At 40.6% G+C, this 23,877-nt stretch overlaps 1 protein-coding gene across 1 annotated transcript in view; it reads right to left on the bottom strand.

Annotated features, from left to right (window-relative positions):
- Positions 1 to 21,206: 21,206 nt before the first annotated feature.
- Positions 21,207 to 23,877, bottom strand: part of LOC142971178 (thyrotropin-releasing hormone-degrading ectoenzyme-like) — a 107,724-nt gene continuing 105,053 nt past the window's right edge. Inside the window, exon 20 of the mRNA XM_076111824.1 lies at positions 21,207 to 21,359. Within this exon, the coding sequence (XP_075967939.1) occupies positions 21,207 to 21,359 (153 nt within the window). The remainder of the gene's footprint in view (positions 21,360 to 23,877) is intronic.

Below are 23,877 nucleotides of genomic sequence, written 5' to 3'. Positions count from 1 at the left end.
TGTATTTCATCCTGAACACTAAACGATCACATTTTAATTTCCCTTCAGCAAACCAATCAGTTCTGCTGGCTGAGACTTAGTCATGTGTATAATGAGCTGTCAGCCAATCACAGCCCGGCCTGGGGCCAGAGGTGGAGGAAGTGTTCAGATTTAGCATTTAGCATTTCTGCACTGAAGTATTTCAAAGCAGATTCCTACTAGATGTTGTGAGTAAGTTCCAGAAGTGATGGAGGAAGTATTCAGATACTTTACTGTAGTAAAAGTACTAACATAGGCAGTAAAAATACTTTGCTACAAGTAAAATTGTTCTATTTTATATTCTATCATTATATTATTAATTACTCATACATTACATTGTTGGATTAGTAAAAAACAGAATCAAGTGTATCAACAAATTGTTTTAGGTATACTTGAATAAACTGTTGGGAAATTGAATTTATACCAAGATATCCTATGTTATAAACTCTTTTTTAAATGTTTTGTTAAATACATCAAATACTGCCGCTTGGCCTTCAAGCTATGAGCCTCAAGCGATAGTTTAATTAAATGCATGGTGTTCTTTCAAAAATAAACAAAGTACTCTAGTACAGTAATTGTACTGGTCACATGAGATATTTTACTGCATAAAAAGTGCTTATAATGTGAATACATTCAGCGCATTAATATGGCAGCAAAGAACTATAATCTGTGTAAAGGTATAGAGGAGTAAAGTCTAGGCGAGACTGTTGCAGTAGAACGAGAGGTTTTCTAAAGGGACACTACCACTTTAGTCCACAGGGGGCGGCACAATCCCCACAACATGAAAGTTCTTCATAGTAGCTTTAAGCAGGAGTCTGCATGCAGCAGTATTTCCATCGATGAGATGATGTTTGTTTGCCGTTTGTGAACGCACCGAAGAAATGATAATTAGATCAAATTAGGAACATCTGCGTTCAAACAAACACACATGCTGATTGTCCTCATCCGGCCTTTTTGCTGTGTGTGTTTGTTGTTGTTGTATTTTTCCATCTGCAGCAGCTGTTTCCTGTCTTCAGGCCACTTAAATATTTCTCCCTCCTTTCCATCCTTCCATCTTTTTTTCCCTTCTGTCACACTCATTCCCTCTGAATTTTTTTCTGGTTTGAATTTATTTCCCCAGGTTGTTCTTCACGCCTCCACACAAACACACCCACACACACACGCACACACACACACACACACACACACACACACACACACACACACACACACAGTGAGCAGTCTGCCAGGCTGTGATTAGAGACGAAGTATGGAAGAGGATGAAAAAAGGAGCAGACTCTCAGATGCTTTGAGCAACAAAACACAGCTGATAGACTGCTGGGTGTGTGTGTGTGTGTGTGTGTGTGTGTGTGTGTGTGTGTGTGTGTGTGTGTGTGTGTGTGTTTGCAGGTATTCAAGCTTACTTTTCAGCAACAGCTACATTTAAATAATTCACTTCAGTTGTTTTCCTCATTTCAGTTGGACAGAAAGACAGACAGGTGTGTCGGGCTGATTGATTTCTTTCGGCCGGAGGGAAAAGCTCTCTTCTTCTTCTTCTTCTTCTTCTTCTACCTTTCTGTCTTTTTTTCTTCTCCAGTTTGTTGTTTCTTTCCTCGGGCAAAGGAAAACAATTCCCCTCCTCTCCTCTCTCTACCTTTCAGGTTTATAGGTGCAGAGAGTATAAATCAAGCCAATGCAAATGAATTGCATTCAAGCCAACCTCGTCTATTTAAAACCGGGCCTCCTGATTGGCTCTCGAGGAGCCATTTTGGATCTTTCACACAGTCGTCATGTGTTTCCTGCCGCGAGCCTCACAAAGACCAAAACTAATGGTGCGTTCATGCACTCTTCATTAACTCGCAAAGCCAGAATTGTTCCAGATCACCAGCAGGCAGTTTTCTTTTCCTGGAACAGCCAATGAAGCGGTGAATCCCGAAGGAAACATCAGACGAGTGCCGCTATTATTACATCACATTCTGTGAAGCATGAATTTGTCCATAAAACATACATTTCTATGAGAAAATGTGGGTAAATGACCTACGGTGGAATGCAACTCAGTACATTTACTTAAGTATTATTTGAGGTACTTATATATTTCTACTCCACCACACGTCAGAGGCTTTTACAAGACGATGTCAATGTTCACAGTTTGTTTCTGCTGCCCTTAGGTGGCCAAAAACATCAGTCATTGCAGGTTTATGTCAGGCTGCCACCAGCAAAGTGAAGCCAAAGCTTCATGTGTTAAAGCTGCATTCTCTCTACTGTCCACCAGGGGGCGACTCCTCTGGTTGTATAGAAGTCTATGAGAAAATGACTCTACTTCTCTCTTGATTTATTACCTCAGTAAACATTGTAAACATGAGTTTATGGTCTCAATCTCTAGTTTCAAGTCTTCTTCAATACAGCATGATGTTCATTTAGTACATTATGGTCCATTTAGAGTCAGACAGACCATAAAGCAGGGGATGCTTTAGGGCGGGGCTACACGGTGATTGACAGGTCTCTACCAGAGACGTATACGGCGTCTCTACGTCACTCCTCCTCAGTCAGATATGGTCACCGAGGCGACTGCTGGGCTGCTTTGTTTTGACCATATTTCTACGGTTGCATGTGTAAACTTTCATGCATTATAACCAGATTATTCTTTACAACTGAGCACTGATTTTAAATGACCAGAAAGAGAGCTCTCCATTTCCTTCTTCAGCCTCCTGCAGGCAGAGCAGTGTGTGGTTAAAGGTTAACGCCGCGTCTCCGTGGGCCTCTTTGAAAGCTGCGATGTCGACACCTTGTTGGAGAAACACTGTTTATTTCTCCCTAATCACATTCCTGTGTTCCATATTGTGTGTTGTGCTTCAGGAGTGTTTCTCTCTGCAGCAGAGCGCTGACTCACTGCAGGAGGTTTTTTAGCAGTTAAATAAAGAGCAGTATTATAAATAAAATGTTTTGTCTTTGTTGTGCTTATTGTTAGAGAGCAGAAACTTAGTTTCTATTAAAGCGTCCAGCCATGCCGAACCGTCTGTAACAGGAATTTAAAAATGTCACGTCGCTTACAGAGGAGCCACAAACACAGAGTGTGTGTGTGTGTGTGTGTGTGTATTTGACTTCAGCATATTCTCTCTACAAAAGCCTCACAAGGGATTGTAATGATGATTTAAAGATTTAAAGATAAATGACTAAATAAATATTTCACTGGCATTTGTAAAGTTTGATGTATTTTTGATATAAAGGTTAGATGTGATGTTATTTTAATAAATGTGTGTGTGTGACCATGTGTCAACAACTAAACTGCACTCTTAATAAAGTTTCGAGTGAAAATAGTCGTATTTTCTCCCGGACTATGGTCGCAGTTTTAAACAGTTTGCAACACGTGTTTAACGTTGTACGTTCACACAAAACAAAACAAACACTCCCAAACTACTTTATAACGTTAACGTAACAAAACTACTTGGTTAGCTTTAGTAACAAGAACTACATGTTTTTCTTGTTTGAAACGGGGCACAAACTGCAGTCTCCGTTTGTTTTTGCAGGCTGTTCTCCAGCGTTTGTAGCTATACCTCCGAAAAATAATGCGTAGCTATCCCACGTAATTATTCCGTATGTTATCCACGTAATCATAAACGAGGAAGTATAAAGACTAAAAAAGCACGCACACGGTGGAATGGAGTGTAGGTGGACAGGTCCAACAAACAGAGATCTGTTCAGATTTGTTTGTCACGTAACTTGCGTACATCAATAACGACACTTCCGTAGTTATCGTAACCCAATCTTCTCCTCAACCTTACTTCGTATTTTTGTTGTTTAAACTTCACTGAGTTTCTTGTGAAGACAGAAGTTTATTTTGAAAATACTATATTCGTGTAACGAGCAGAAATAAGACGCGTTTCTGGACTTTTGTAGGAAAACGCACAAAAAAATGTGGAGTAACTTTTCGTATCACACGAATGAGAATACGTTGATTTTTTTGACGAATCCACCACGACCATCATCCCTACGAGGACTTCCTTGGGTTCATTTGAAGCTTATTTGGAATTTGGATACGTTAATATTCAAAAGTCAAAATAGTTTCTTTTGAAACATAATTCACAACGCAGTGGTGGAAAATGGAAAGGTCCTTTTTAAGCTGCTGAGGCTCATCTTCTGTCTTTCTGGGTGAAGTCACTGATGATCAGCTGCTTTCTTTCCTCTAACTTTCAGCATTTCCTCTCTATCAGGTTTCAGGTCGGGGGTTGAGGCGTCTCCCCAGGGGGGGAGAGGGAGAGTTGAAGTGGGGTGAGGAGGGAGAGCCGTGAGGCGAGAGGAACCTGGTCCACTGGAAGTAATTTACTGTGGTTTCGGCGGCGGCTTATCAACACGGTCAGCAGACGGAGCTGCAGCAGTGGATGTGACGCTCAGCTCAGGGAGGTGATTAAGGTGCTTTCTCTGTGAACACACAGATATGATGCATGTATCTCTATATCTTTATCTTTAGATACAGCATGCCTTGTGCTTTCTGAAGACACCGTTATCTCCTTATAACTACAGAATGTGCCTGTTCGTCAAAACTTAAAATAAGTATGTTTTTAAATTGCGTAACAAACCACCCAGGAGACGGCCGTTTGAGTCGGGAGTGAGAACTTGTTGACGTAACTTAAAATAAGTCGATATGTTAAGTTTTGCTTTCACAACGGACATGAACCACGGCCTCCGAGGTGAAAGTCCTGCGTTTGTCAAAGTCATTGTTTTGCAGTCTTTGCATTTGAGTCCCAATTCGAGTCCAAAGTTTTTGCGTCCTCAACAGTCATAATGCGCAATATCTTGGGCAATATATGTAAATATATTAACATGCTTACAAACTTAAAGTAAAATGTAAAAGTAAAAACAACTCTTATTTCTTTAAAGTACAGTTTGCTTGAAGTCAGTTTTGCAAACAAGAACACGTTCGATTTTTCTAAACTCGATATAATAACTTTGATTTTGGTTTAAGCGGTGGTCAAAATGTAATTGTGTTTGAGGTGTTTATTTTCCATCATATCAGCTTCAGCAGGTTGAAACTGTCCAACCTTGACTGACAAATACGGATAAATAAATACGGATAAATACACAGAGGGATCATCAGACAGACAGTCTGTCAGACAGACAGCTCGGCTGTCTCTTCTTGTCCCGTCAGTCGTCCTGCGCTCCCATTACTCTCCCTGTAAGAATGATGCTTAAATTGCTGTATATTTTCCTCTTGGCAACACTAATCTGTCACAGCCATGATTTACGACAACAAAACCCCACAGTACAGTGTGTGTGTGTGTGTGTGTGTGTGTGTGTGTGTGTGTGTGTGTGTGTGTGTGTGTGTGCTGGGGCAGAAATCGAAGGTAAAATTGCTCAGACAGAAGTTTTCAGGCTGTTGTGACAATAGATATAATTGCATAAAACAACATGATTGTGTTGTGTTGCACAACGATCTGTTTCATATTAAACACGAAGAGAAAAGCTGCTTTTAAAAATATTTTTTAATTTAAACTTTTCAACATGGCTGCAGTTCTTCCTTCTTTAATTGTCCGACGTCTACGGACCATGTTGCTGCCATTGTGACGCCAAGGTGCAATGTATTGGCTTTGATTGTCGAGGAACCATTGACATGCATCAAACAGTGCTATGAAATTATAATCTTCGCAGCAGTAGTCATAGTAATGAAAAAGGAAGATGTAAATAATGGAAGCGGAGCCTAAAGTCGTCTGTTTGTTCTCATGAGCAGTTTGGACGTGTTTCTAGTTGAATTACTTAACTAATGACTATGGATTAAGATATATTTATATATATGTAGCAATGTCATCATAGAGAAATCTACGTACTTCAACTAATATTTCTGATTTGAATACATAAGGAACGCTACTGAGAAGATACAGAATGATATAACAAACAATAAAAAGTAATGGACGTGCCCTTTAAGTTGATATCTTGAACTTGTTAGCTAAAAGTTTCTTATTTCCACATCCAGCAGTTACAGATCGACATGATGATTGATCAGGAGTCTTTGTGTTTGTGTCACTGATGAATGTGAGTCTCTCTCTCTTTTTTTGCTCCGTTTTGGTCTCCACCACTTCCAGACGGAAATATCTGTGTGTTTAGCTGCTTGACGAGGTCAAAACGCCTCACGGCATAAATCGATGCCTGGAAGCTAAACTACAGAAATATTACTGTACAAAACGGTGCTCTCTGTCACGTAACATCTGGTGGGTTCATATTTTCTCTCAACTAAAAACAGGAACAGGTGAACCGCGATAATATGGAAGTTCTACATTTTTATTTAAAGGTCACTCTTTAGCGTTAGTTACTCGACGGCCTTCAGGTGATGATCTGAAACTGCTGTTTGCAGAGTTTCGTCTTAATATCAGGTTCATATCTTAATATTTCAAGCTCCATCATCATGCTTTTTATTCATCTCTATGAGACTCTCCTGCTTTTATCTTCTTTCCCTGACTGTACTGTGTTTACGTACCGCTTTGATCTTCTCCGTATGTATAATATATAGCGTCTGGAAGAGTCTCACCGGCCCTGTTTGAGTCCCAAACTGAAGCGCAGGAGGAAGAGGAGGAGGAATGAAAATAGAAATAAATAAGAAGAGAACAGAAAAGAAGAAGATGGAGGGATCAAATACCTTCTAGAGACACAAATTAAAAGAAGAAGGAAGAAAGAAAGAGGGTTGAAGAGGGTCAAGAGAAGCTGATGATAGAGTGAATATAAAATGAGAAAAGAGGAAGAGTGTAGTGGTGAACAGACGAAACACGTTCGGCAGTGACCTCGATTACCCTCTCTCTCTCTTTGATGGATAGAAGGAGCACAGGAGGAGGCTCGCAGTTGTAAAAACATTACTTAAAGAAACTAGAATGAGGCCCAAGTGGATTTCTTCATTAAAGCTATTGGAGCTTCTGAGAGCAGAGTTATTACAGCGGATGTCATGTAAATGCAAAGGTTTGATTCCAGCCTCGGGACCTTCGTCTGTCATCAAAAAAATAAAGCCGCTTCCTGCTGCAGAGTAAAATGTGAAAGAAAAGGAAAACAAACAGAAAGCATCAGTAATCTCTGTGAATAAGTCAGTCGGCAAAGTTTCTGAAGCACAAATAAGTTTCATATCAGCCTCGTATCACGCTTGAAGAACCGCACAATGCCGCATGTTTAACGTTGTGGAACGATTGTTAAGTTTAAGTTAGAAAGAAAGTAATAATAACGTAACAACAATCGATGGACCGGTGTGTGTAGTCATCCAGAACCCTTTGGTACAGGACTTTGGGGACAGTATGGGACATCCTTTCAGTACCAAAGGATGTGACCCAAACAGCTGTTTGTGTCGACTACTCGCATGTGTGAACAAGAAATTGTGGAGCGGAGTTAACCGTAGTATTTTCAGCTCATTAGTTGTTGTCTATCAGCTGTAGCAGCGCTGTAACATGCTAGTTGGTGAAACCCTGTTAGTGAAGAATTATAGCCAACGAGCCACTGATGAATGTTTACATTTACAAGGTAACAACGTAACGTAACATTACAACGTAACGTAACAACGTGAAGTAACAACGTGAAGTAACAACGTTACAACGTAATGTAACAACATGAAGTAACAACGCAACAATGTAACAAAATAATTGAACTATTTAGGAACATATGGTGACAATGTAACGTAACAACGAAACATAACAACATAACAATGTAACAACATAACGTAACACCGTTTTGCTGGGCCCGCTGGAGGTCAGGGAGGCACGGGAGAACCAGGACTGAGCGGTTTTCTCTGGTGCTCTGAAACACGACCACTTTTGCTAACAGGCACCGCCAAAACAACCCAAAATGAAAGGGTCCTCACAAGCATAGCAGTGCAAATGTGTGTGTGTGTGTGTGTGTGTGTGTGTTTGTGAGAGACAGATCAGCATCACTGTGTCACTGTGTCAGCTGATATGAAGAGATGGAGAAAGAAACAGACCACACACACACACTGTTATCTTGTGTGTCATCTTGTTCCATTAAAGAGCTTCTTCTCTCCTTATCAGCTCCAACCTACACACAAACACCCCCCCCCCCCCCCCCCCCCCCCCCCCCCCCACACACAGCTTTCAGCAGCAAACAGATGAAAGGGGCTCATTTCTGCTGAAAAAAAAGAAAGTCTGACCTTTTTTGAATTTTTTTGTTTCTTACTTTGAAAAATAAATCAAATAGTTGCATCACGAAATTGACATTTATGTGCAACGCCGGCCATAAAGCGGATCAATCATGTGATTCTGATTACTGATTGAACGTGTCTTATAAAGAGCACAGTCTTTATCCTTTCCTTTGTTATTTATTAACAATATTGAACTGTTTCAAAATAAAAGTCCCTCTTTTTTTTAATATTCGCAGTAAAATAGAGTGTGTCGAGGTTGCAAAATTGATTTATTTTTAAAGCCTTTTCTTCCACAAACACTGCCAGAGCGTGATAGCTCGGAGTCTAGTTTAATCCCATAATGTTTGCTTTAATCCGGGCCGAGTGTTGTTTCCATCCCATCACTGTTCCTGTTTTAAACAAGTTCATTTGCAAAAGCGAACCTAAGCATTTGCAGCAGGAGGAACAATCCGGAGCTTTGAGTAGCTCCACGTTTAAAGAGAAAAGGGTTGATTTAAAGCTTATTGAATAGAGACAGCAGGTGGTTATTATGAGTGCAGATACATTTACAGATGTTTTACAAAAAAAATCCTGTTTGATCCATCCGATGTAATAAAGCATTTATTATAATTAGCACATCAACTATACAAAAGCAAAAAACAGTATTTTACCCAGGAGGCCCCGTGTGAAACAAGGAGTCAATGTTGATTTATTTGTCACGTAACTTCCGTACTTCAGTAAACCACAATCCTTTCCTAAAACGAACTAAGTAGTTTCATAAGTTGCTCATTTCTCAGGTTGCTTCTTGCTGAGCTGCAACAGTATGAGAAGTGTATTGTACTCCCTTCTCAAGTGTATGAGAAGGGAGTTGATAGATTCCTGACATAAAGTAAAATCATCATCATTATCACCATTTTCTTGTTCTGGTTGGATTTAAGCTGCTCAGACTGTTTTGAAACGAGAGATTCAGAAGAAGAAGAAATTCTGCTTCCTGTTTTCTGAAAATTCACTTCTAGATTTATCTGGAGGAAGAAAATCACTCTTTTCTCCTCTCAGATTCCTAAACCCAGTGAACCCACTGGATCTGTGTGTGTGTGTGTGTGTGTGTGTGTGTGTGTGTGTGTGTGTGTGTCTGTGTTTATAACAGTGCTCGTCTGATAATCAGCCACAAGTACATCCCTACAGAGAGGAAGGAGGTGGAAGGGAGGAAAGAACTATTGATATGGTAATATCTGTCAAACACACCCACACACTCACACCCCCCCCCCCCCCCCCCCCCCCCCCCCCACCCCCACCCCCACACACACACAGAAGAATAGGTTTCATTTTGTGTCTCACGAACCTTTTTATCACATTAAAAGACTGAAACCTCTCATTAGAGACAGAGGGAGGAGAGGTGTTGCATTTAAGTGAATTCATGCGAAATGAAAAGAAGTGAAGGTGACGAAGCACGACTGCTCATAATTATTATTATTATTACCGCGTACATTTAGAGCCTTCGGAGCCTTTTCCCACACAGATTTTTCTGCATAATGAGGCTGTTCTCACAGGACGTCGGTTGTTCGTTTAGAAATGTGGCGGATCTGGAACACTTTAGGCCTTGAAATATTCTTTGTTTAATGTTCTCTTACTCAGTCAGTGGTCTCTGACTGACCTGAGTTTCCTTAATAACCTCTAACTAGATGTCTAATATTAGCAGCTTTGGTGCACATGTTTATGTCATTATGTTGTTCTACTGTGTTGGTTGTGTGTCTATTCTATATTTGATTGTACAACACTTTGATCAACTGCTTTTGATTTTAAATGTGCTCAATAATTAAATAAAGTAAATAAATATAGTGCTCATGGTTCTGCAACGTGTCCTCAGTTCATATAACATCTTACGAAAAGTCACTCCTTATTTTTTCTGTTTTCCTACAAAAGTCCAGCAACACGTGTTATTTTCAGCTCGTTACATGAAAACAGTCTTTTCAAAATAAACTTCCGTCTTGTTAGGTTGAGACAACAAAACAACTTAGTTTGGTTGAGAGAACAAAACAACTTAGGTTTAGACAACAAAAACTACTTAGTTAGGTTTAGACAACAAAAAAACTTAGTTAGGTTGAGACAACAAAACCACTTAGTTAGGTTTAGACAACAAAACCACTTAGTTAGGTTGAGACAACAAAACTACTTAGTTAGGTTGAGACAACAAAACTACTTGTTAGGTTGTGACAACAAAACTACTTAGTTAGGTTGAGACAACAAAACCACTTAGTTAGGTTGAGACAACAAAACTACTTAGTTAGGTTGAGACAACAAAACCACTTAGTTAGGTTGAGACAACAAAACTACTTGTTAGGTTGTGACAACAAAACTACTTAGTTAGGTTGAGACAACAAAACTACTTAGTTAGGTTGAGACAACAAAACTACTTAGTTAGGTTGAGACAACAAAACTACTTAGTTAGGTTAGGTACAGTTCTGTTTACAGTCAGTGTTTCTCAGCAGAATGTACATAAATATTTGTTTAGTTTTGTTTGTTGCTGCTTTGCAACGTTTCTTTGTTTGTTAACCGTCAACTGTCGATCAGCTGATTCGTACTAGCTTTGTACCAAATTACCTGTATTTAAAAACGATTAAATGTTAAAAATGCTGTACAATCATGACTTGAAGCTAGTTATCTCTATCACTGTGTATTTGTGCAACTGGTGAAGATTACTTTCTAAACGTTCATCACATAATGTTCCAGCCAAACAGCTGTGAGAAAAACACAATGTTCATGTTGACACATTTTTGGCTCAGAGGAGTCTTTGTTTGCTCTGGTTTCTCTCCATCGACTGCACTAAATCACACCATCGCTACAAATCACACTGTTTAGTTTGAACACAACATACTGAAACTTTTTTTGTTTTGCCGTTAATGAGCTTCCACACTGACTGAATCCCAAAACGAAGTATGTTTTACATTATTTATATTTATATATAGAACTCTCTTTAAACTGTAGGATTAAACACACAACATACAAACTAATTTACACACTTACACACACACACACACACACACACACACACACTCAGAACACTGTAGTGATGTCAGATTAATAGTGTTGAGGTGCGTTCAGGGCCTCGGGCTGCAGATAGAACCTCAACCATCCATCAACCTGACTGCTCATATAATTACTACACACACACACACACACACACACACACACACACACAGCCTGTCATATTCCTGTGTTTTCTCCACTTGTCTCAAAGAAAACAACCAATTTCCTTTGAACATTTCAATTTAGCTTTAAGCTCTCTCTCTCCGTCTCTCTCTCTGTCTCTCTCTCTCTCGGTCTCTCTCTCTGATTGGTTGAGGATTACACGCTCGTTATTGATTGGTCATTGACTGATGTGTCACAGGTCAGAAACAAGAAGACAAATACCATGAAGTTCAATTTTAACAGCAGCTTTCTGTATTTCAGATGTTCTAAACGATTGACACTCAAAAACGGGAAATTGATGTTTTAGATTTGCTGGTTTTACGTTGAGCTCCGAATCACAATATGGTCGACTGCAAGATGTTAAATCACAGATGTGTGTGTGTGTGTGTGTGTGTGTGTGTGTGTGTGTGTGTGTGTGTGGATGTTTTGCACATCAAAAGTTCCATTAAACATTTTCAAACACATTTTCAAACACATCTGAAAACCTGTGAACAAGTGAGTGTTTTAAAGTCTGCTGTTCTCTGTGTGTTTGAAGTCCTGTGTTTCATCTAACTCCTCCTCCTCTGAAGAAGAAGAAGAAGACGAAGAAGAGAAAGAAGAACAAGAAGAAGGAGAAGCAGAAGAAGAGGAAGAAGCAGAAGAAGAAGACTAAACATAAATGCGTCAGAGTTCATTTTTAGGTCTCACATGATGATGTCATTATAAAAGAGGTATTTTAATAATTTAACAGAGTGTGATTTTCCTGTTTAATCTTGTTTTTATTCTCTAATTAAAGTCACCAAAGATAAGAAGTGAATCATCTCATATCTGTGACATCTGCTTTCTTGTAATTTACAAATTAATGATGTCATTTTGGCTCAATGTTTGATTTAATGATGTGATGTCTCATAATCTGAAGATATGAAGCCGGCGTTTTAATCAAGTGTTGCCAGAACAACATAACTTAATTATCTCCTAAGTTTTATTGTGAAACATCATGTCAATGTACTGAGCACACACAATGTTTTTAATTGTCTCTTTTTATATCCTACTTTTCAGTATCGTCTCTGTCTCTTTACAGCTACAACTGTTTTGTTGTTGCTCCAATAATAACAAAAATAAGAAAGTGATTTATGTTCCTAGTGTCAAAAGTAAATCCTCTTTCACTGTAATGAAGACGAGGATCGATCAGATGTACGCGGCGCAGAAAGCTCTTTATTATTTCAGGAACATGGCGGCCGAGGAGCTGCTTTGTTACCGTATTTAAAGGAACAGTGTGAAACATTTAGGGGGCTCTATTGGCAGGAATTGATTATCATATTAATAACTATGTGTCCTTTAGTGTTTGATCACCTGAAACTAAGAATCGTCGTGTTCTTGTGACCTTAGAATGAGCCGTTTGTATCTACATACGGAGACAGCGGCCATGTTTCTACGGTAGCCCAGAACGGACAAAACTAACCCGTTCATGCTTCCTAACCGCGGTCTGAAAACACCGGAAACTAAACACGGTTAAACCTCTGCTGGGTCTGGAGGAGCTGCAGCGCTTACTTCTGCACAAACCGCGACTTAAAACTCTACGTTCACTTGAAATCGTCACGGCTGAACTATGCCAACGCATTTTTAATGTTGTATTATTTTAATGGCTATTGATTATGAAGGAGGTGTTTAGTTTAAAACACGAGAAGGTTTCAAACTTTCGTTTCCATGTAGAAATGCTTTGCATTACAGAGGCTTACAACTCTGTGTGTGTGTGTGTAAGGCGCTGTGTGCGTGTGTATGTGTGTGTGTGTGTAAGGCGCTGTGTGCGTGTGTATGTGTGTGTGTGTAAGGTGCTGCATGCGTGTGCGTGTGTGTGTGTGTTTGTAAGGCGCTGCATGCGTGTGTGTGTGTGTAAGGCGCTGCGTGTGTGTGTGCGTGTGTATGTGTGTGTGTGTGTAAGGCGCTGTGTGCGTGTGTGTGTGTGTGTGTGTAAGGCGCTGCATGCGTGTGCGTGTGTGTGTGTGTTTGTAAGGCGCTGCATGCGTGTGTGTGTGTGTAAGGCGCTGTGTGCGTGTGTATGTGTGTGTGTGTAAGGCGCTGCATGCGTGTGCGTGTGTGTGTGTGTTTGTAAGGCGCTGCATGCGTGTGTGTGTGTGTAAGGCGCTGCGTGTGTGTGTGCGTGTGTGTGTGTGTGTGTTTGTAAGGCGCTGCATGCGTGTGTGTGTGTGTAAGGCGCTGCGTGTGTGTGTGCGTGTGTGTGTGCGTGTGCGTGTGTGTGTGTGTTTGTAAGGCGCTGCATGCGTGTGTGTGTGTGTAAGGCGCTGCGTGTGTGTGTGCGTGTGTGTGTGTGTTTGTAAGGCGCTGCGTGTGTGTGTGTGTGTGTAAGGCGCTGCGTGTGTGTGTGTGTGTGTGTGTAAGGCGCTGCGTGTGTGTGTGTGTGTTTGTAAGGCGCTGCATGCGTGTGCGTGTGTGTGTGTGGATTAGTTCTCTCTCTGACAGCAGCAAAACAAAGAAGCACAGATAATGTCACACTGTGTCCTCCTATCTGCTCCTCTCCTCTCCCTTTCTCTCTTCCTCCTCCCCCCTTTCTCCTTCCCTATCTCCCCTTTTTCCCCTCACCTTCCTCTCCTCTCCCGACTCCCTCCTCACTTATCTGTTTCCTTCCTAATCCTCCTTTCTTCTCTTCTCTCTCGCAGGCCGATTTCAATATGAATGAAAGTTGAGCTGATTTTCTTCGAGGCGAAGCACACGCTTACAAACACACACACACACATTCTCACACACACACACACACATGCAGCGCCTTACACACACACACACACACGCTAAATATTCATTTGCATTTTTTAGTCTCTGCAAACTGAATTAATAAAATTTCTGTTCGACTTCGTTCACACTGAGACGCCAAAACTGGGCTCACTATATGTGTGTGTGTGTGAGAGTGTGTGTGTGTGTTGCAGTTTGAATTGAACATAGGTGGGGGGGTCAGATTGAGCGTTCAGGGCCTGAATATGAGCTAATGTAATGAGAGCATCCTCTGCTTTCGTTTCATTCCAACAACATTGTGCGTATTGTGCCATTTCACCATGGCAACAGCGACTCCTGCGCTCTGATTGGACTCTGAGGATTTTGCATAGTTTAAGATTTCTGATTCGATGTCAGAACATTTCCATAACTTCGTGAGAGAAGCAGTGGAGACAATGAAGGATGGATTTTGAGAGCAACGATAACCGTCACAGTCAGCATCTTTCAGCCCCATTGTTGTTAAACGGTATTAAAACGTGGTTCATGGTCCCCAGAGGATGATCCCAACGTAACATTGTTGATCTTCTGACTTCTCATCTAGCACCACCTTCAGGTCAACATGTTCACTGTGGTTCTACAGAGCTAACGACATTCCCATCAGCCTCAGCTGCTCTTTGTGTTCAGTGCTAATTAGCTAACGTTAGCATTTAATCACGTTAGACTGAAAGCTTTGTTTATACTCACGTTTGGCATCGTGTAGCTACGAGCTACGAGAACGCACGGAGGCCTTAATGCTCAACGTGATGTTTGTTGCATTGTTCTTAACAAACAAAATTAACCGTGAAGAATCAAAAGGACGATGAGTTTAACCGGCAAAACGCCAGAAAACTAACCTCCACGATGCTGAGGAGGGATTGTAATAATCTGTAAACTCATATCTCATATTCGTGAACTACTTTATTGTCTTTATAGAAGATCTGTAAAGACAGAAGTCAAGAATTAAATGTATTATAAATAAACAAATGTTAAATATCCTGTAAACTATTTGATTTGGCTGCAAAATATTTACTCAAATGTAGATTTTTAACACCTGATTCTAAAACATCTAAAAACGAATTGTCCGTCTGCCGCGACCACTCGCTACGTTAGCCTGTATTTAATTTGAATAATACATTATATCACACGTTAAACCTGTTCTGCACGACCATTTATGTCAAAATATGTTGTCAACAATATAGGAAATGACACCGTGAGGATTTAAAAGGAGTGAAATGTGCTCCGACTCCAAAAACAAACAAAACACCAACATCTGTATTCCCCCAAAACATGGTGCTCCGCGGTAATGCGTCTCTGACAGCTGGACGGAGTAGCGGCGAGGGGCGGGGCTTAGCGAAGGGTCGATTGTGACGGACAGGAGCAGGTGATCTGCATTTGATTGAAGGAGTTTATAAAAGCTGCTCTAAAATGTCTCAAATAAACTTAAATATTTATATATTATATATTAAGTGGTTCTGGTGTAACTGTGGTGAAGCTGTTACCATGGCAGCTGTGGATTTAACTTGTTATCAGGAAGTGAATTACAGTTTCCTCTTTGTGTGTGTGTGTGTGTGTGTGTGTGTGTGTGTGTGTGTGTGTGTGTGTGTGTGTGAATGTGTGTTATCTAAAATAGGATTCCTCTGAACAGACATTTAGAATAATAACCTACACACTGCAGCAGTTAAACTCCTCATTTCCTTCTTTCTCCGATCCCTCATTTCTTTTATCTTTCCTCTTGTCCTTTCATCCTCCTCTTCCTCTCTTTCTCCTCTCCTCCTGTCTTTTTGCTCTGCCTTCCTCCTCATCCGTTTCCTCCCTTTTATCTATTTACCTTCTTACCTTTCCTCACCCTCCTTCCTTACCTCACTCTCCTTCCTTACCTTTCCTGTCTGTTTTTCTTCCTTTTGTTTTTATTTTCTACTTCCATCCCCACTTGCCTCCTTAACTCCTCCTTCCTTCCATCCTTATCCTTTCTCTCGTCCCTCACTTCTTTAACCTCTCCTACTGTGCTTTATTTCCTTCCTTTTTTCTATACAATAACAAGCGATCAGCTGATGTATGTCGGACTAAATGTCTGATTATCAATTTACTTATTTCCTCTCTTCAATCCCCTTTTATGTCACCTTCCTCTTCCTATCCTACCAATCTGTCTTTCCTTTTATTCTTCCTTCCTCATCGGTGTCCTTCCTCCTTTTCTTTATTGCTACCTTCCTCTTCCTCTTATTTCTACACCTCCACACGCAGCTGCTCCTCCTCCTGGTTATAAACTCACCATTTTGCCAGAAAACGAGAGATTCAATTTGGTTTGTCTCTTTCTCATTCATTAAACAACAAACTACTCCCGCTCTCTCTCTCTATCTCTCTCTCTTTAGCTCATTTCTCTCTGTCACATTCTTTCCGAGTCCCATTAACACACACACACACACACACACACACACACACACACAGAGTAAACTCTCAGTGTGTATCCAGGGAGTGTGATTTCCCATGATGCCGTTGGGAAAAGAGTGGAGTCATTCATCACTGAGGGATGTCAGACACACACACACGCACACACACACACGGACGGAGCTCTGGAGGTTGCTGGTTTGAATCCCGCTCCTGACATTCTGCTCAGAAAGGATCAGAAAGTAAGTCTCAGCAGAGCTGTTGAAGAGTAAGGGCCTGACAATTTGACAAATTGAATTTCTTGAAATATTCACAAATTCAACACATTTTTTGTGTGTTTGTGTGTCAGCAAGAAAACAACGGCAATAGAAAGTCGATCAGGATCCTCTTTCGTGATCGACACACAAATTAAATGCATCCGTGCAACTATAGTTGCACGGATGCGTTTATGCGTTTATTCGTCTCCAGCTCTGACCACTATGGTCAGAGCTGGAGACGAATATTAAATATTTAGACAGCAAACACAAACACAGGACGTCCAACCATGAGACCGCACGTCGTGAAGAAGTGAAGCGTTCGTGACGGTTTTCCTAAAAGTAACTCAGTGGTTTCGTTGCCTGAACCTTACTGTTTCTTTGAGAAAGATTGTCCTGAAAAAGAAGTCGTGCCAAGCGACACGAACCCCCCCCCCCCCCCACAATTCATGCATTGCATTTTGTGACTATTTCACAAACAGCTCTGAGACTGTGTTGCTGTGTTGTTTGATACTAAGCGAGCAGAAGAACCATTCTGGATCGGTGTTCATCTTCTGAGGCTCTTGTTGTGCAGAAGATTGCTGCAAATATGGTTTAAAATGAAAATGATTGGCATGAATGGCAACAGAGTTCTCCATCTACATAAATTAGGAACTTGCAAAAGTTAAATGGGGACGCAATTACAAGAAGGAAAAAACCCATAAATAAAATTGTCTGAGACTAAGACAATAAAGCTTTTTTAAATGATGTCATTACAAATCTTTATATCATTTAGTAGTCCTCATGTGATTTCCGTTTCGTATGAGTCTTCGGTCACAAACATTTGTTTGGCTTCTCATTACTTTTCCCTTCATTAGGTACAAAGTGGTGGATTGAAAGAGACCGCTTCACACACAAGGTTAACCATTTTAATATCGTCCAACCCAAAAACACAGGGAAACCACAGCGGTGCAAACAGGAAGTAGCATTAAACCCGTCTCTGACACTTCCTGTTTCCGTCCAAGTCAACATCATCATCATCATCATTATGATTATAATCATCATGACCACCATCTTCATCTCCGTCAACATCTTTAACGTCACATTTTAATTTTTAATATCGTATTTGTATGTTTTACAGTGTTTATTTTACATGTGTGCTTTACGTCTGTAAACCAAGTTTCCCTGACAGGACAATAAAGGTTTGAAATGCACTGGATAATTAGCATAATAATACTAATGCTAATTAGCATTGTCACATCATCAACAATTAGCATCACTGACTCAACCGTTATCATCAGATCCATCATCACCCTGATCATAATCATAATAATTTCAATTATAATTGTAATCATCTTGACTGGCACAGCAGTCATTATCGTCACCATCATCATCATCATCTTCATCACACACACACACACACACACACATCACTGGACACAGTGTATAGAAGCAGGCAGGCCCATTAATTCATATATGGCTCAATTATTAACACCAAAAGCCGGATCTAACAAAAGAGGAATAACTTCAAAAAGTCTGTTCAACATAACGGAGGTTCAACGCACCAGACTTCATCATGATTTTATTCATTTTAAGTATTTTTCTAAATTCTTAAAAGTCACGTCTCCAAAGGTTTTGCTTTACTTTGGAGTTGACCCCACAGGTTTGTTCCTCCGGGGCTTTTTGTGTTCGTTATTTCCAAGACTCTCGAGTCTGTCGGTATCATCTAAAACTTTGAGGGGTAAAGCAGTCCAAAATCCATCACGCTGTAAAACCAGACTTGTAGTATCCGTAGCACTGCTGTTCTGCCATCATTCCGTCAAATCGGTCAAACTGTGGAGTTATCAGTCAGTATGGCTGTGAAGTCCGTCGCATCTTAGAATCTATCGCACTGCAGACGTCGAGCTGTTTATATCCGTAGAATCCTTTTCATAGAACGATGTTCTCCATTGAAGAATCCATCACACTAAAATTCAAAGCCTTGAAAAGTCCAAATTTCATGCTGCCCCTTGCTGACTCTTTCATGTAACACTGTTAGAATCCACCATGCTGCAGAGTCCGTCCTCTTTAAAGATCTCCTCACTAAGTTTGAATCATCAGCTTCATTTAAAAACACCACATCATCTGCATATAAAGACACTCGGCATAAACAGCAATTGTCTCGTCACCACTTTGAATCATTCTGGGGGACAAAAAAAAAAGATTGCTTGAAAGCTAAAAATAAATGAATGCTAGTCTTTGTTGTCACTTAAGTTTCTGTGTAGCAGCTGAGAAAGATGTGCTTCATCAGACAACTTTATGGTTTTTGTGCTTTATGAAACCAACGTTCTAATCTCCAAAAGGTTGTCATAGGAGCGGTCAGTGTTACGTATAGACCCCGAACTCCTTGCGAGAAACATTCTTTGCACTTTCTCATCTATCTGTCGGTTTCTTTATTCAGTCAGTCAATCTTGGGAGTTACCGTTTTTCATGGCCTTTAAATAACGAGAAAATTCGTTGGCTGACAGATTTCAGGTGGGTTGAGTCGGGGAAAACTATTTTAATGTGAGCTGTGTTAAAATCGTTCCCTATTTCTATCTTACTTTCTGCCATTTCACTGTTAGAATTAGTGCTTTTTAGTGTCATAATTTAAGTTGCTACAAAGAGAACTGGGTAGAGAATAGTCTCAATGAAATATTGTTTGTTGTGACTGTAATGCTCTTTGTATATTTTCTTTCAAACATGAATTATTATTTTGTATTTCAATAATCTTCTGGTCTTTCCACGTCACATCAGGTTTGAACATGTTTGATTCATCGGTCAGTTTTGGTTGAGGATTGTCAAAAATGTATCTTCCAAGTTTGTCGATCCAACTAAATTTCTAAATATTGACAGATTGAGTCTCCATTGCACCTTTGCTACATCCCATCATGGCTTGTATGTGAGAACTATTTTTGGCCTTGATAGTTTGTCTTCACTTTAAGCTTTTTTAAATGGTTTTCCAGCTCTGGTGGTTCAAACACTAAACAGACCACAGCATCACTACTGGCTCCACATGCAGCGTTCTCTGTGGATTAGAGCAAAGTTTTCAAGTTATTACAAGCTTTTCATATTCAAGGTGCACTGCTGGAGTTTTTCATCCTGAAACAAAACAAAGCTGCTTTATAAATTCAAGCTGAAGCAGTTTGAATGCTGTGGTACGTTAATGAGTCCTCTGAGTGCTGTGATCAGAGGACACCAAGTCCGTGTTGGGTTAATTACATGTTCAATGATCGACATGCAGCTGACTGATGGTTGATCTGCCTTTTAATGTCGGCTGGTTTAATGTAACAAACACAGGAAGGTCCGATTCAAACTGTTGTGGGTCTCTGGTTAGTGAGGACATTGGACTGGAGCCAAGAGGCTCTAACTGATGGCATTTAACTCATTTAAGGTCGCATCACAACTTCCAACCTGTATGTTAAGAAGGTTCCACAGAATTCTAATGATGTATTGATGTGTTAAGTTTGTAGTTTACACAAAACTGCCTGAAAACAAAGACCATACCAACGCATGTAATATTTTATTTTGACAATTTCAAAACATTTCTGATCGTATTTGTGGGCTTAATGTATTGGAAACTAAATGTTTATCAGATAAACACGGGTGTGGGAATGTGTGTGGGCATTTAACAGGATTTATCTTTCTGTTGTACCGAAATGTTTGTAATGTTGAAGTTTGATAAGTTGTTGGTCAGATCATCCGTTGTTGGCTGCTGTTGCTCATCAGACAGTAGATTCTTCTCTCTGTGTCCATCGTCAACCCGTTCTCACCCCAAACTCATGAAACACTGATGGATGGTCAATGCCCCTCGCACCGAGCTTTCATCTAACGCCAATGTAAACTCATCTGCGTCATTATTAGACTTCTGTATAAAGAGTGAGAAAGTCCGCTTCGGTGGGTTTAAATGAACGACAGGACTTTAACCCAGGAGACCTCTGTTCATGTTTTGTCACGTAACTTGTGCACTTAGGTAATGCCAGTTACACAACAAACATCATTGTTTTACGTAACAATCATACTTATATTCAACCAAACCACAATCTTTTCCCAAGCCCAACCCCAAGTAGTCTTGTTGCGCCAGTAAACCTAAAACTAAGTAATTATACCGTGGAGACTTTGTGCAATGAGGGTAAAACTGGGACGCCGTCCCTGATAAATCCAAAGCTGACACTAGAGGGGTACCTGGAGGGTCATAGTTTGGGCCACAGACCAAGCGTTGAGTTGGGGGTGTGAATGTCTTGGGGCAATTTTGTCATTTTGGAGTTTTGAGGCGAGTTGCTAGCTAACAATTACTGAACCAGTGACTGCTAGCTAGCTAGCAGTTTTGAAAAAATAAACAATACATCTGAAATAAAGAGTTTGTAAACAATTTTCTTTAAAAGAAAAACCAGCAGAGAAACCAGCTGAATAACCAGTCAAGTCAATCTGCTTCTTCATTCTGTTGTTTTCTTTCATTCTAATTAACTGCATCTGTAAGCTAGCAGTGCGTTAGCAGCCAGTCTGCAGTTGCGTCACTCTAGCTAGCTGGTGTAGCGTTAGCCGAGGACGGAGCTCAGAGGTTTGCGAAGCCACTGGAAGAACTGCCGCCGGTGGAGGCGGTGCCAGCGTACGTTGCCTTCGACGATCTCCAGCGCCCGCGGCATAGCAGGCCCTGCCCCCAAACCGCTGGACTGGATGAACTCCTTCAACTGAGGAGAGAAAGGACGGGAAAAAGAGAGACAGATGGGGAAATATTTGGGGGAAGGAGTAAGTAGGAATGGTAAGACAAGATATGAGGAGGGAAGGAAGGAAGGAAGGAAAAGTAGAGGATAGAAAAGTTAAAAGTTATTTCTTTTCACCCCTCTGTGAAAAGAAAGACAGACATTTTGCAGCACCGAAGAGGCTAAAGAGGTAAATATACCCACAATGTCATAGGGTTTGAACATCGACAACATACTGATGATTTAAGGACCCTACAAACTATATGACTCAGATTGCTGTAGTGATCATGGTTTTTTTGAGATTGTCATCATTTGTAGATTACACAAGTGACATTTCGCAAATCTGTCTGGTCTCCAAACTTCGTCAAAACAAACGTCTCAGAAACGATTATAATGAAATGAAATAATTGATGGCCATGAAATAAACCTATTGCAAGTTTCTGTGTGAAGTAACAAAGCACAACTACTTTTCTGGAACCAACTCTCGCACCAACCTCCCACTCCTTAACCATCAACAAGACAAACATCCGTATAGGTCGTCTGTGCAAACCGCTTATTACGAGACATATTAATGTTTGTTGTTAGAAGTCATGTGACGTACTGTAAAGAGCAACAGAGTCCACGTAGGGAGGTCAACAGAGTCTGGGTCAAAGAAACACTCTGACTTTCACCCAAGATGACAAGAGATGATATTAATATGTACGTTTCTAGATGTTTTATTACATCTTTTAATGGCAGTTAAACAGAAACCTTCCAGCCAGAAAATGTGAGCTATGAAAGCTAAACTGTCTTTTGAAAAGGAGGCGAATAATTAGAAGAGAAAGTTAGTTTTAAAGGTTCATAACGAGAGGTAACATGTCCAGCATGAGAGGACCAGGAATCAAAGTGTAACTTTTAAAGGAGGGTAATTAAATGGAAGGTTTTACAGCATGAAGTGATGTATTAAAGAAAAAACGTTGAACCATTGGAGGTTAGAGAACAAATGTGATTTTCAAAGTTAAGGACCGAAGAGGAAACTTGGTGTTCAGAGTTTGACAGATTCACTGGAGCGCAGGAGGAAATCCATCCCCTCAACTCCCTTTAATACAGCATCCATCCCCTCAACTCCCTTTAATACAGCATCCATCCCCTCAACTCCCTGTAATACAGCATCCATCCCCTCAACTCCCTTTAATACAGCATCCATCCCCTCAACTCCCTTTAATACAGCATCCATCCCCTCAACTCCCTGTAATACAGCATCCATCCCCTCAACTCCCTTTAATACAGCATCCATCCCCTCAACTCCCTTTAATACAGCATCCATCCCCTCAACTCCCTGTAATACAGCATCCATCCCCTCAACTCCCTTTAATACAGCATCCATCCCCTCAACTCCCTTTAATACAGCATCCATCCCCTCAACTCCCTTTAATACAGCATCCATCCCCTCAACTCCCTTTAATACAGCATCCATCCCCTCAACCCCCTTTAATACAGCATCCATCCCCTCAACTCCCTGTAATACAGCATCCATCCCCTCAACTCCCTGTAATACAGCATCCATCCCCTCAACTCCCTTTAATACAGCATCCATCCCCTCAACTCCCTGTAATACAGCATCCATCGCCTCAACTCCCTTTAATACAGCATCCATCCCCTCAACTCCCTGTAATACAGCATCCATCCCCTCAACTCCCTTTAATACAGCATCCATCCCCTCAACTCCCTTTAATACAGCATCCATCCCCTCAACTCCCTTTAATACAGCATCCATCCCCTCAACTCCCTGTAATACAGCATCCATCGCCTCAACTCCCTTTAATACAGCATCCATCCCCTCAACTCCCTTTAATACAGCATCCATCCCCTCAACTCCCTGTAATACATCTCATATCGTTAGCTCCTCTGCTCTGCTTTACGTTCACTTTCCACTCTTCTATCTCTTCTCTTCCTTCTGCTACACGTTCACTTTCTGCTCTGTAACTTTGACCTTCCAGCTGTGACTCCTCCCAAGACACATTTTTTTAAATTTGCTCTGTGGGTGGATTTACTTAAAAACACTTTCCAAAAATGGAAATATAAGGCTGATGATTATTTTCATTTCAGGCAGTCTTTGTATTGAGGGGTCTCGTTTTAATTTATGGTGATTCTTTCAGAGGCTTCACGGACACGATGAAGCTCACGCTGTTGTTACCATACCAACAGAGAGGTAGAGATCTCAAACTAAATGGTTTCATCTCGATAGAATACCACAAAGAGACTATTCCATATTCAGAAACACCCACAAACCCTTTCTGTCTGAAAATGTGAATATCAGTCACCTCTCTGTAGTTTTCCACGTCCTACTTGTTCCTTCTGCTTTCACTTTATTTCTCCTTTTGTAAAAGCATTGTGGGAGTTTTCATTAAAACCACTATATTAAATAAAACACGAAAAGATAAGTGACTCACAATAACATCATTGCTGCTGAATTCTCTTTGAATAACCAACAACATACGTTGAACTCTCTGATGACTTTATGTTT

The sequence above is a fragment of the Anarhichas minor genome, unplaced genomic scaffold, assembly GCF_050575085.1.
Source record: "Anarhichas minor isolate MPS153535 unplaced genomic scaffold, ASM5057508v1 ptg000045l, whole genome shotgun sequence".
NCBI lineage: Eukaryota > Metazoa > Chordata > Actinopteri > Perciformes > Anarhichadidae > Anarhichas > Anarhichas minor.
This window is presented reverse-complemented; position numbering and strand designations above follow the sequence as displayed.